This window comes from Notolabrus celidotus, chromosome 21 (genome assembly GCF_009762535.1).
Source record: "Notolabrus celidotus isolate fNotCel1 chromosome 21, fNotCel1.pri, whole genome shotgun sequence".
NCBI classification, from domain to species: Eukaryota; Metazoa; Chordata; class Actinopteri; order Labriformes; family Labridae; genus Notolabrus; species Notolabrus celidotus.
This window is the reverse complement of record NC_048292.1, coordinates 15,603,115-15,618,499: the sequence shown is the minus strand read 5'-3', so window position 1 is coordinate 15,618,499 and position 15,385 is coordinate 15,603,115. Positions and strand designations below refer to the sequence as shown.

General features: G+C 40.6%; 1 protein-coding gene across 1 annotated transcript; it reads right to left on the bottom strand.

Moving 5' to 3' along the window:
* Positions 1-6,547: 6,547 nt before the first annotated feature.
* On the bottom strand, positions 6,548-13,931 carry tspan12 (tetraspanin 12). Its single transcript, XM_034673781.1, has 7 exons — positions 13,258-13,931; positions 11,514-11,596; positions 10,960-11,095; positions 9,628-9,693; positions 8,427-8,534; positions 7,076-7,219; positions 6,548-6,952 (listed from the first exon to the last, which is right to left on the bottom strand). Exons 1-7 carry the CDS (start codon positions 13,321-13,323, stop codon positions 6,617-6,619), a joined length of 939 nt encoding a protein of 312 aa, XP_034529672.1. The 5' UTR covers positions 13,324-13,931; the 3' UTR covers positions 6,548-6,616.
* Positions 13,932-15,385: the final 1,454 nt, after the last annotated feature.

Sequence of the window (15,385 nt, the reverse complement as noted above, 5' to 3'; positions counted from 1 at the left end):
GTGCACATACAAAAAAAATCTGATATCAGTAATGCATTGAAAAGTGTTAGCAGGTCTATTTGTGGAACTCTCACTGAGCTAGCTGTTTCTCCTCTCAGCTGTATCCCAATTCAAAGTTAGCATCCTGCTAAGGACCCAGCTTCTGTAGACTTAACTTGCTCACTTGTAGGGTTGCAAAATTCTGGGAATTCTCAAAGTTGGAAACTTTCCATGGGAATTAATGGGAATAAACCAGGAATTTACTAAGTTGAAGGTTGGCTCTTAATAGGGAATTTAAATATAGTTGGGGAAAAAATATTTTGCATAATCCTGACTAAAACAACCAGATTTAATGCAAGTACAGTTAAATATCTATGCTATTCCTCAATCACATGCACATAGCACTCTGCTTACTGCAGGGCTATTGAGACCAAGCCCCCTACATGCACTGTGCATTCCTCCATCACATGCACAGATGATTTCTATTTTGGATGGATGTCTGCTTATAACAAAACAAATATTTATGCTTGGATATGATACCTTTCCATTAAATTACCCTCAATTCCCAGATAATTCCCATAAATTCCCATAACTTCCCATGGAAAGTTCCCAATTTTGAATAATTCCAAAATTCTCATACTTAACTTCCCATGGAAATTTACCGGAAATGTTCCACCCCTTTGCAACCCTACTCTCTAGCGAGTTAAGCTAGCATGAAATATCCCTGTATTTCTGTTACAGAGAATTGAACACCAAAGTCTGTAAATATTTAAGATGCCATTTCAGCCTCTTTTGTGTTTTAAAACTTTGAAGTCCTGAAGGATCTGTATTCATGTGCACTAAAGTTCTCAGATCGATCTGGTAGTAATGGTGGTCTGTGTTCTCTATTCAGGTCTAACATAAAGGGAATATAAATTGTATTTAATGGCACAAATCTGTGTTGTAAAAGTACTCACAAATCAACCCTAACCACCGGAAGAAAATTAAGGATTATTTCAGGATCCTGAGTTTTAGACATTAGGAGCCAAGCTAGGTTAGCTGTGGATTAGTTAACAGGTGGAGGTTTTCACTGAATTTTATTTTTACATTATTTAAGTTTGCAGCTTTCCATACAAACACACCGTGACTCTGCAATCACCTGCACCTGTACCTCTGGGCGGATTTTCTCCATCTATCTGGATTTGTTCATTAATTCTGGATTCCCCTGCTGGATATTTGAACAGCAGGATTTAAAGAGCACAGCAGGACTTTTGCCTTTTTTTAAGAACTCTGAACTCTGAATCCGTCATCTACAGCTGATCTTCATTTTAAGGAAATTAAACATGCAAAGGATTTCTTTGTTTTTTATAAGATGACTGACTGAAGCTGTTTGACATATTTGAAGGGAAAATGCAAACGACCCACCCTGCTAGTAGCCCCTGAATCATGCACACCTGCAGACTCTGCAGCCTGTACAGTGACATATGCAACTCTTTGGTTTGATTTTTAAAGAAGCTTGACGCTTTAAGTTTATGAATGAGGGGAAATGACAGACACATAATTTTGCAGATCATACTCTTGATTTGTAAAGGAGAGATTATTATTATTCTTACTGTTGCTTGTGCACATGTGCTGTAATTGTTGGTTATGATGTAGTCAGTATCTTTCAGTTATTTCCATGAGAAGCTGTAGCTGTGTGTCTGTAAGTTCACATTCACATGATATTTTTCTAAAGCCTTCCTGATGAAATGTGCATGAGTTCAGACCGCTCAGAGAGGGAGATATAAACCTGTACATTGAAAATATGATGGATGATTATTATGATTATATTTTTGGTTTCATTTCCGCTTGTGTTTTATGGATAAATTATGAATAATAGAGGATAAAAAGAAAAGAGAAGCTTCTTGGTTTTAGTCCGGTGCAGTGTCTGAGTAAATACAATAAAATATTAAAACAAACTGAGCATCTTTTTTCAATCGTCAGTGACAAAATCAAACATTAATGTGTCCGTTTGTTATTTTATTTCAACTATGTGTTTTTTATTTTGGTATTTTTAACATTGAGGAGGACTTCTGGTAAGAAATAAGTAACTATGTTACATTATTTTATACATTTGACATATTTTATATTCTATGGCGCCTATAATTTGAATACTTTAACATTTTGTCACCCTATTAAAATAATTTTTTGACGAAAATGAGTTTTTGGCCTAAATGATCCAATTCTGGCCACCTCTGGTAAAATCGCCTTAATCCTTATTTGAAAGGATTACGCTCTTTATGCCCTATAGGACAATGGCCTATGTCAAGAGGGTGACTTAGTCCATTTTATTCTTCTCCTAAGTCAAAGTTTTTGATTTTTTTAGGATAAAATGTCTGACTTGGGCAATTTAACAAGCTTTCATGATGGCAGCTGCTTCAAGAAGCAACAGAATCTATAGTGCAGAAAAAAGCTCTAAACATGATTCTTGAATCACTTTCTACCAGTGAGTGATAAGGTTTACTATCAACCTGACATTTGTTCAATCTAGGTTAGAGTTATTTACGTTTTGAGTAGGGATAGACTGATTATAGGCCGGGCCGATATTCAGCATTTTGACGCATATCGGCAGCAGCCTTTTTTAAAAAGCGGCCTTTTTTAAAAATCCGATGGCAGATAAGAGATCAATTTAAAACTGGGTTTTTTGGCTCAAAATTCACTAAATCACGAGGCAGAAATGACACAGTCTGCAGAAACCGTAGCCTAGCTTCTGTTCCATTTCTTCTGCAGTTTCTCATTGCAGGGGACGAGCTGAGCAGCATCATGGCTCCTACAACTACTAGTGATTTAAAACTCATATAACCCCACTTCAAAAAATCTGAAATACCCCCATAAAACAAAGATAAGTGGAAGATTAACATTTCAGTTATACTGACAATTTTGAAAACTTTATTTACTGTCAAAAACTTAAGGGAGCTATTTATTTCTTTAAGTTTTCATTTAACTTTATAAGACATGCTGCTGAGCCTGGGAGCTCCCTGCACTTTGTGTTTAGAATTTAAAACAAAGATGTCTATCATCTGAGATAAAAAAAAACTTTAACATGTTGCAAATCTGAAAAGCTGTTTAATAAGCATATGCTTAAAGGTATTGAAACAAAGTTAAGTGTTGGAGTTTGTATTATTCAAAATTTTGAGGCCAATGTTTCCCCTTTTACTCAAAATGAATATCGGCTCCAAATATCGGTTATCGGCTCCTTGACTACTAATAATCTCTAGTTTTCAGTTTGCTTTATGGAATCAAAGGACAGTGAATAGTCAGGTTTCAAAAAGTTGTCAAAACTGGATGTTGGAAATGGGTTAAGTTCAATAAAAACCCAGAAAAGAAGACCTGTAGAAGTGAGGAAAGGGACTGCCTCCTGACCAATTTGATTTACCTGACATTTGTTTAATTTAACTCAGGGTAATTACAGTTTTGAGTTTGCACTATGGAATGAAAGGGCAGTTAAAACCAGGATTAAAGTTGCCGAAGTCACACTAGAATGTTCGAAAATTGGCCTAAGTCACTTTATTCTTTAATGTTAATTGACACACAACGTTCTATGTTACAGTCATCCACTGTCAAGGCCTTTTTGATTGAAATGATTAGTAAATATCATATGCTCTGCATTTTGTAAGGTTTTTTTGTGTTTTCCCTAAAACTCAAAAAAATGACATAGGCCATTATTTTAATAGGGTGACGATTTACAAAATGTTAAAATGTTCATATTTGAATTATTATTGTATTATTGTTGAATATATTTTTCCATGTCTGTCTTCAATCATGCTCCTTCTCCTCTCTGTTGCTGTGACAGACTGTGACAGTAAAAAATGATCTATTAATACTCTGTACAGTGGTGGAGGTTGAATTTCATCCACACTGGACGTTAAGAGCTTTACACCCCGAACAGCTGAGTGTATGTGTGTGTGTGTGTGTGTGTGTGTGTGTGTGTGTGTGTGTGTGTGTGTGTGTGTGTGTGTGTGTGTGTGTGCTTGTGCGTGTGCGTGTGCGTGTGTGTGTGTGTGTGTGTGTGTGTGTCCCCTCTTTCTCCAGCAGCTGCAGACGCACTGAAGAAGAATGTGTTTAAGTTGAGATCTTTCTGCTTTCAGGCCTTAAAGTCGATCTCAGCAGTGAAGCTAAAAAAACCTGCAGTTCTTGAAACATTTACTCTGCACCAGGTCAGAGAGAAACGGTTTGTACTGTAACAGCTGAATATGAAAAAAAGACATATTCATAATGACAGATTGGACCAGAGACGCCTCGAACCTTGTTGCATTCAAACATGAGCAGTCAGAACACACAGGTATGTGTCATTACTTTCCCTTCATTTATCTTGTCTTGTTTGAAAAATATATAAATCACATAAACATGAATAGGATTTTTCTTTTACAGGAAAAGCAATGTAAAGATGCAGCATCTGACTAAATCAAATGCCCTCATGTTGTTCTGCAGACGGATGAACTTAACTCTGTTTAATTCCATTGAGAAAATGATCAAACTCTCCAATGACACAGTTACATTTAAATATTCAACACCATGCACATTTTCTCGAACATTATCTAATAAACACTCTGACAAACATAAACTCCAGTGACACAACTCAACAGGAACATCAGCTTGCTCTGTGAACGTTCACAAAGAGTCTGAAACAGTTTTTCAGATTAAAGTTCCTCCTCTCTCAAAGAGTGGTTTCTTCCTTTAGTGCTTCAGTTCATTTTCTCTTCCAGTGAAGAACCACAAAGAACCAGGACCAGAACCCATTCCTGCAGAGTCTCCTCAGGATCAGGTTTAACTAGTCCAGGATGTTTTTCTCTCTGTGCCTCCAGGAGAGTTTACTTCAAATCATTTCTGTCCGTAAGAATAAATACCGATCTCACCTTGTTTATATCCGAGAGACGTCATTGAAAGAGACCGTCAGACAGGGCTATTTACACTGCACTCATTTTCCTCCTCAGCACACTGTTATAACATCTTACTGCTGCCTTCCCGGTTTATTCAAGGTATAAACAAAGTGAACCTGACTAATGTGTATCATAAAGATAATTCTCCTTTGATTTACAAGAGAAAACAAAACAGATAAAGAAAATCTGGAGGGACATTGGAACACAATTCAAGATCAAACTTCAGATTTGATAACCTTTTAGCTGGTGTCAGACAACAGATAACAGTAGCATTAAAGCTGGGGTTGGTAGTCAGATTTAGATACACTTTTTGTTATACTGGTTAAAATGATCTTTATGTCCCGATGGTAATCAATACATAGTGTGTTCTTAAAAAAGAGCAAAAAAAAGCATCTATCTACAGCCGGAGTAAACCTGGGAAAACACCAACCAATCCCTGCCTTTAGGGTCCAATTTATGAAACAAATCAAATCCCATCCTGCCGTTCTGCCCGCCTTCTGCGCGTACATTTCCTGTGCGTGCACTCCCCATCCCCTGCCTCTGCTTCCCCAGCCTCTATATACTGCCCCTCTCGCTCTACCTCATGCCTGTCCCCTCTGACCCGATGAGATGCTTTGCTCAGGACTGTAGTCCGGATCAGAGTCTAAAAAGCTCTCACCACGGGGGCTCTGACAAGCAAAAGAATAAGACATTTAGTAAGTCCTACAGAAAATTTTGATGTAATATATGTATTATAGCTTTTCTACTGATATCAGTCACCGGTACAACTAGATAATGCTAGCATGACAGTTGTGAGTACTAAGAATAGCCATGTTTGTTTGTGTTTTTAACTTTCATGTTTTGGTGTTTTCTTACCGCTGAGTGAGACATGAGTTGACGTAGTGCAAAACACAAACGATGTGCTGAGGACCGGTTTTGAATCAGTCACAATCATATGGTCGCGAATCAGTGGCGCTCGTGCATGTGAGCGGGGGTGTCGTTTTGAGGGTCTCCGAGGGGAGGGGTTAGACGGAGTCCCGAGGAAATGCTACATTCAAATTCATGCTAGTTTTCCGTGACTACCAATTCCAACTTTAAGTCGTTTCTTAGCTACAATTTGCAGTATTATTATTGTGTTGAAAACATTGTTATATGATGCAACAGGATATAAAGTAATGCTGGCTAGCTTCAGTTTGGTGCTAGCTTACACAACAGTTGGCTAGGAATTGTTTGTATACTAAAATGAGGTGTTGTGACATAGCTGCCATTAAATGAGTCAAATAATAGGCCCATGTTTTTTTTACACTAACACCTGAACCAGTTGTTCTCACTGATTGTCTTTGGAGTTGCTAATCTAATGAGAAGGAAAACAGAACAGCTAACATTCACATAAAGAAAACTCCTTGTCAACGATATTGTTACCTTGCATAAAAATGTGTTGGATAACCTAAATATATTGCGGTAATGTTAAACATTTTCCAGTGTCCCTCCAGATTTTCACTGTTTTTGCTGGAGTGTTATGCAATATGAAGCTCACAGTTCCCTTGCTAAAACTTTTGCTGTTTCTAACAAATTTGTTGAATAAGAATGTTAGCGGTTTTAGCATCCTCTTCTGGGTCTGATGTGTTCTGTAGAGTGTTCCTGATAGAAAAGTTGAACAAAACTCTTAAAACAAGACAAAGATCTTTTAGTTTCAGTCTCTCATCTTTAAATAATCTTTGAATGTCCCTCTGTGGAGTTCAGTAAGCAGGTTGTCTCTGCTACGATAGTCTCTCCATCTCAAACTGTAGATCTGATGTTTTGGCGTTAGCGCTGTTGTTTGTGATGTTACACGCTTTATTTGTACGGTTACATCCAGACTGTTGAGCTTCACCTGAGGCTCCGTGTGTCACTGTGAGGGGGGTGGAGTCATCGTGAGGGGGCGGAGCTATGGAGTCTGGTTCTGGGGCCTTCCGTCCGTAATAAAGCGCCCAGAGAAGCGTGAGTGTAAGCGCCATGGCGAGGATCTGAGCCACACCAATAGACACGCCCAGGAAACGCAACACCTGCAGCTGCTTCGTCCCTCGAATGAAACTGTAGATCTTTGGACCACAGCCCTTATACACACACACACACACACACACAAACACACACACACACACACACAAAGAAAGAGTCAAATTAAATCCTTCCAGCTTTACATTAGCTCTCAATGACTGTAGTTGGTAGGCGTGTCTCACCTCTTGGTGCAGGTCGCTAAGGTCGTGCATGTTGGCGTGGCGGGCACATCCTGGATACTGATTTGAGCAGCAGGAGTCAGGTGGAAACTCCATCTCTGTCATCTCCAGCCAATCCGTGAAGTAGATCACCCCACAGCATTTAAACTGAAACACACACTTCCGTCAGCATGCATCACCTGAGTGTGTGATGTGTGTGTGTTTTTCTATCCTGATGAGGTCTCTACACAGACAAATTGCTCATGCACTGGGGACTATTTTTTCTCTTGAAACTGGTTGCCAGTTCTCAGAGACACAACCATTGCAATCATTAGAAAACAGCTGGCTGACATGCCTTCTCTGTGGTTTTTAGAGCTGGTTCCCTTGGCCCTGTGTTAGGTTGGCGACCTGTCAGGGTGTACCCCGCCTTCTGCCCGAAGTCAGCTAGGATAGGCTCCAGCCTCCCGTGACCCCGAACGGTATAACGGTCAAGATAATGGATGGACGGATGGATGGATGGATGGACGGATGGATGGTTCTGTTTGCCCTATTGGTCAAACAAGGTACTGCACACTGACATCAGCAACCAGAGAAGCTTGTCCAGTGACAGAATGCTCCTCCCCAGATGCAGCCCAAATAGGCTCAAGAACTCCTTTGTCTCTCGTGCAATTAAACTGTATAGCTCCTCACTTGGAGGGGGGGCGGGAGGAGGACAGAGGATGGGGGGAGAAATAGGCCTGAACTGACCACAACACAATTCAAACAGCTTGCACTATTCATTATTTATAGTTAATTATCGATCTATTTATAAACAAAATGCTTCTTTTTTTTTTTATTGCTGCTGCTACTTTAAGATAAACCTACACCGTTATTCCTTATTTTACACTTGTATATGCTGCTACTGTGTATTGTACTGTGTACAGTATACTATTTGTACATAACCTGGGATTTTTTATTTTGTGTATTTGCGTGCTGTCCTTTGGTGTTACCTTTTGCTGGAATTGGAATTTCCTATCTATCTATCTATCTATCTATCTATCTATCTATCTATCTATCTATCTATCTATCTATCTCTCTATCTATCTATCTATCTACCTACCTACCTACCTACCTACCTACCTACCTACCTACCTACCTACCTACCTATCTATCTATCTATCTATCTATCTATCTATAAAACTTCGATAAAAACAATGCAGCCTGTTTCTTCTGATGTGAAAAGACATCTTTGGAAATGATGAATGGCATTTCTTTAGAGTTCAAAGTTCAAATCCCTCAAACTTTATCACTTTTGTTGGCTCAAAATATACACACACACACACACACACTCAACAATAAATAATATAATAGTGTTATTGTGTGTGTGACCTCTGACCTCTGTTTGGAAGCTGTTCCAGGTGTGTGTGAGCCACTGGTAGCGCTGCAGGCCAAAATTTGGCATCCGCGACTTCAGACTGATCATATCAGAGCGCTGCACCGAGGGCTGGAAACACACACACACACACACACACACACACACACACACACACACACACACACACACACACACACACACACACAGGATTAATAAACATTGATAAATGTAAGTGTGTGTACTCCTCCAACACAAACACACATGTTGAGGATAAACACCCAGATAGAGGAGACTGAAACCGTTTGCTCGTGTTTATCTGCTTTTATCCATCTACCAGCTGTTAATTTCTTGCAGGTACACATGTTGTTGTTGTCCTGATGAGGGTGCCAGAGGAAACATTACATTGTCTAGAGCCCAGGTGAGTTCATACTTTCAGTAAATATCCTGTCACCCTTGTGTCACCTTTTCTACCCCTCCAGCTGCCCATCCCCACCCCCTTTGTGTATCCTGTGATAGCCATCATCCAGGTGTGTCAGCTGTCTTTCATTGGATGATAACATTCACCTCTACTACAACACCCACAACACCCTGCAGCCAACAGAACACAGATGAGGAGGAGGCCTACCGGTAAACACATGCATAGACATAGACACAGTTCATCTCTTCTTTGTCTTGTTCTCTTGACCAAATGAATGTATCTGCTGATCAGGATAGCACTTTTGTAGTAGTTGTGTATTCACTATGTGTAGTTTTATGTAGTAATAGTGTGTAGTAGTTGTGTAACAGAGTAGTTGTGGGTCAGACTGTAACAGGATCTGATCTGAGAGCAGCGAGCCGCTTGTCTCTCACATGTCTGATTATTAATAGACATTCAGTCTGCACCTGCTCTCTGATTGGTCAGTCATGTGCAGGTGGGTCAAATATTTACTAAAATATTCACATACATACTTTCTGAAAGTACGAAACTACAACACAGTGAGTTGTGATGTTTATTTTGAGCTTAAAATGTAAGTGATAAAAAGGAACATCACTTATTTACAACGATATCTCCAAAAATACAACAATATAAAGTCATGGTTGGGGGGAAAAAGACATGGAAATATGTTAAAATGTAAGTAGTGTTAGGAAAAACATCTGCTTTGATGCTTAAGATTATTTTAGGATGATATTTAGGTAGTTTTCTGTGTGTTTGTGCAGTACAGGTGAAACAGGTGTGTCTCACCTCATCGTAGGTCCACACGGCGCTGGCTAACTCCACACAGAAGATGAGCAGAAGACTGCAGAAATACTGGTACACACACACACACACACACACACACACACACACACACACACACACACACACACACACACACACACACACACACACACACACACAGAGGTTTACTCATTAAAAAATGCTCAGAGTGAGAACAGGAGCTTCACTTGTATCATCAGGTAATTTCCCAGCTGTTATAGATGCAGTGGGTGGGGAAGGGGGGAGTTCACTTCCTGTCTGTCCAGCTTTCCCATCATGCTCTCTGTCTGTCCTTTCAGCTGCTCTGTGTCCCAGCGTCTCACCTTACAGAGACACACTGAGGACAATCTTATCTGCTCTGAGGGACAATACAGACACCTGAAGCCTGGCCCCGCCCCCACACAGGTGACAGCAGGCAGGTGATGTGATCACAGAGAGGAGCAGCAGAGACAGGCGGAGCTCTGTGTGGAGCTGACAGACGATGTTTAGTGAGGACGAGCAGCAGGTGGACTGAGGCTGATGGGACTCAGATTTTATGTTTATAATAGAACACACACGTACTCTAATCAGTCCTGTGCCAGTAACTCCACCTGACTTGTTTACAAAAGATCCCTGCCTCAACTAACAGTTAAAGTGGACAGTTTATTTCAGGTCATGAAGCATCTTACAAAGAAAAAAGAAAAGTCTCAGGTAATCCTGCGTACAAAAATCCAATATTCTTTGTGTTCATTAAAACTTTTATAAAACAAAAAAGTGATGCTTAAATTAGCTTTTTCTTATTTAACATTTAGCACACTTGTGTTACTTAGAAAAAAGTTATGTAGCTGCAACTGAAGGATGGAATTTAAAATGAGATTTATGTTGCAGATGAAAAATGTAGAATATGCATATTATGGAGACACTTGAAAGAATGTGTCAGAGTTTTAAACAGTGCATGAATCACACATCTGCAGACTTCTGTAACACCAAATATAGAAGAGCATATATGTAATGTATGCATATTGTACATATCTGTAATGTATTTAAACCTAAAGGAATGTATATTTCTGTAACGGCTGTGCAGAGTGTTATGAAATAATGCTAAATGATGTGTGCATATCTAACAGTTCAAACCCAGTGTTTCTTCATAACCAGAATTCAAGGATTGTGTTTCCCTGTGTGCAGCAGCAGCAGCTCTGCATGTAACAGGATAACAGATTCTATTCTATGACTGACAGGCCTCATCTATTGATTCTGACACTCTCAGCTGATGGATTCATGACTGATTCATAATGAATCTAGAGAGACTGTATGACTGTAGTATTGCACAGGTCCTACCCAGGAGAGCAGCAGCAGGTCACACCTGAGCGTGCCGCAGTATCCCACCATCGCCACGATGAAGAGGAGGCAGCACACGGCGATGAAGACCGGGTGAACTGCTGGAGAGTAGGTGAGGACGGCTGCCTCCTCCAACCTTAAACACACACAAAAACCACACACACATATTCAGAATATATAAAGATAAAGTCTTCTGCTCCAGATTCATTCACTGCTTGTATCTGTGCAGCTTTATCATTAAATCCGTTGATCACTAAGATATTATTAGAAAACAAATCCTATCAATTAGTTAGTATCAGACTGCCTCACATAAAGTTTACAATCAAGCTCTGTGACGACTATTTTTAACTCAGTGAATCATTCTGACATCACAGCCTCCTCATGCTCTGATTGGTTGGCTCTATGTCTTTACTTCTCATGATGCCATCACCACAAACACACACAGGGGCATCTCACAGCACAGCCTGGTTCATATGACCAGCCTGAGAGGAAACAACATGAGCAGGACTCCTTAAGTCCAACTACTACCTGGACTCAGTCTGAGGTGGACTCACCTGGTGTGGGCTGTCAGGGTCAGCACGGTGTTCAGGGAGTCTCTGATCCACGCTGCCACGCCTAACACACACACTGACATCAGCTGCACACACACACAAACACACGCACACACAGGGATCAGTTTCTGCAGCCTACAAATAACATCTCAGAATGTGAAACACGCTCACACGCACACACTCACAGATATTCACACACACACGCTGGCCTACTTTCCCTGCAGCGCTAAACTATGTTACTGTAAACATGCATGTGTATGTGTGTGTGTGTGTGTGTGGGAGGGGAGTTAATAACTGCAGATCCCTCAGGTTTAAATAAAGTCACTCCTCACTTGTTTACATCTGAACAGGTTTCTCTGTTTTCTCTCCATCATGTCTGCAGCTCTTCGTTAAATCACAGCATCTTCAATGCTGTGGAGCTCCTCAGATAATACTCTTGTTATTATTTGTTTTTTAGATTAGATTGGATTAGATAAGATTACATTAGATTAAATATGCTTTACTGTCCCCGGAGTAAATTTGTGGCGGGCTGTGGTGCAAAAGAGCAACCGGGTTTGTGCAACTTGATGAAACATAAAATCAAACAGCACACCGGCAGTAACCATGTGTGACTATGCAGCCCTTTGGTCTGTGTTAAAGGCTTTCCTATAATTCTACATGTTCATAAATTCCTCACACAGCTGCAGTTACTGAACAGATTAAATTAAAATCTTATGTGCACGTGTGCTCAGCCCATTTTTCACACATTCCCCATGAATACTGTATCAGTACTGAAACTACGACTCCATACATGATGAAACAGAGATATGCTTCACTTTTTCAAGAACATCTTTATGCATTATCATGTAAAACTCTATATGCGCATGTCCAAACAGGCTGTATGGCCATAGTTTATGGACCAGCACTGCAGCACAGAGAGTCTAATGTGTCATATGCTCTAAAATATGTAGCACAAATTGGAAGTTAAGACTTTTTTTAATTGTAGTTATGCAAAGGAACTTTGTTTGGTAGCTCTGTCTCTCTGGTGGAGACAGACATAAAGGATATGGTTAAAAGTTTGTGGACAACTGTAAAGAAAAAGAAGTGTATAGTTTGTCATGTAGTTTCCTCTGGAATAAACTGCCAGAGGAATTAGGTTGGTGGACTCTGTGCTCTCTTTTAAGGCATTGCTCAAAACGTTCTTTTATTGGAGAGCAGTTCCTGATTTTATTCAATCAAGGTGTCTTGCACAGGGTCCTGCTTTTGTTTGTTTTTATTTTGGTTTATTTTATTTTTAATTTGTTTTTATGATTTCATGTCCTTTTAACGGTTATGACATTTGCACTGACTGTATGGCCTTTTTAAATGCTCTTTATTTTGCACATGTCCTTAGAGGCATTGTAAAGCACTTTGTAACATGTGTTTTGAAAAGTGCTCTATAAATAAAGAATATTATAGTTTGTAATATAACACACTGTCAGTCAGTCAGTTGTTGTTTACAGCTGAAGTTCTTCAGGTAAACACATGATCATGAAATGATGACATGCATGAAATTCCTTCAACTTGACTATGACATGTTTCTCTGCTCAGATCATCACACTGATGTTTTCTAAAGGTGCACACATGTTGTTCGTGTCTCATTTTTTTTCACGTGTTATGATGAATTCACATGTAATCCATCAGACTGATGCTTATCAATGACTGGGCGGACACGCTCTGTGTTATTAATGATGATGTAATCGATCAGCCGGTGTGTCGATCGCCTCACCCAGAACAGCAGGTTGAGCGCGTACAGCAGACAGCGCAGACATTTCACCGCGTCCTCACGAGCCATCCCGACCGGAGCTCACCTGAGCCCGGGTCACCATGGCAACATGCTCAAGGCAAACACACAGCCCGAAGCACGGAGAGATTTCTGCAGAGATTAGCACTCATCTTTTCAGGATCTGCGTCTGCTCCGTGCGTAAAGGCCGCATTCCGCTCCCTGCACGCGCGCCTCTCTGTCTCGGCTCAGCTCGGGTTTATCCGTGAGAGGCTCCAGGAAAATTTCACAACAGGTGGTTTCTTACTTTCCCTCTGCCCCGCCGGGATGATGGAGTGACATTTCCAAAGCAATCATCACTCAGTTAGCATGACGCGCCGAAAATACGCACAACAAGGAGCGGTTTATAGAAAGTTTCCACGAAGAGTTACGATTTTAGAAAGTTTTTTTATGTGTTCCAAAACTCCAAACCCAAGCTCAAAAGAAGAACAACGCCAAAGAAAACTTTGCAGACATCCAGCTGTCTGTGTTAAATCCTCTCCAGCTCGCTCCAGAGTCTTAGTTTGACGTGTAAAGTTTCCTCCTCTGGGTAAAACCTCCTACCAGCAGCGCTTCGGTCTGGACTGTCTCTGCAGCTCAAACTGAGCCCAGAGCTGCCTGCAGGGGGGCGGTGCGCTGTCCCAGCCGTCCTGCCGCTTCTTCTTCTTCTTCTTCTTCTTCTTCCTCACTAATTAAATGCGCACAGCAGCGGCAGCAGTCTCTCCCCCCCCCTCCCTCTATCCCTCTCGCTCTCCTCGGGGAGGACAGAGGAATGTGTCCGCCTCCAGCCGCAGAACCGCGGGGTCAGCGGGCCAACAGGCTGACAGTAATGTAGTATGGAGGAGGACACGCACGCACACACATACACACAGATACACACACACACACACACGCATACACACAGATACACACACACACACACACACACAAACACACACACACGCACACACACACGCACACAAACACGCACGCACACACACCACACCACACATAGCGGCAGGCATCTATATACAGACTGAACTCGAAGAATTTAATCTAGTATATTTAAGTATCTAAGTATATTTTTTGCTTCGTTTCACGTTTGTAGTATGTCACCAAAAAAAGTTTACAAAAATCCCTATGGACTGAAGAACTAAATAATTCTACCTTGAAGGTATTTTTATGTATGGTATTTTAATATTAATTTTATTTTAGGCTTTTTGTGAGTGTGTGTGTTTTGTGATATTTCACGGCACTTAAAGCTGCTGTTGGTAGGAATGGTGTCAAAAACGTTACTTTTTTTCTGCTGGGTTTGTAGAAAAGGTCATAATACCCATCAGTACTAATTGGTAAGTGAAGTAATTTGAGACTTTCACGAAATCTCTGTGTTTTCCAATGCCTTTGCATCAAGCAATGTTAGGGTTAGGGTTAGGGTTAGGGTTAGGGTTAGGGTTGGGTTAGGGTTAGGGTTAGGGTTAGGGTTGGGTTAGGGTTAGGGTTAGGGTTAGGGGGTTAGGGGGTTAGGGTTAGGGTTAGGGTTGGGTTAGGGTTAGGGTTAGGGTTAGGGGTTAGGGTTAGGGTTAGGGTTAGGATTAGGGTTAGGGTTAGGGGTTAGGGTTAGGGTTAGGGTTAGGGTTAGGGGTTAGGGTTAGGGGTTAGGGTTAGGGTTAGGGTTAATTCAAAATGCACAATAGAAACATTAATCATAATTTAGACACAGGCTATAATCCTGTACTGACTCTCTGACTGCCGATGACTTAATAATGCATATTACATTATATTGTATAATTATCTTGCTATACTATATTAAGTCATATTACATTATTATTGTTTACTACAACTTACGGCCATATTATATACCCATGTTTATTTATTACATTAATCTGTCATTACCAACCATAATCACATCATGTCAACCTGTTACTACTGAAACATTTTTAATACTGCCTTTAATCACTTCTATTTAATCAATTTGTAACATTGTATATACACCAATGACTGCACCTCAGGGGACCCCTCGGTGAAACTCCTGAAGTTCGCAGACGACACCACCGTCATCGGCCTCATCCAGGACGGAGACGAGTCTGCTTACAGACAGGAGGTGGAACAGCTGGCT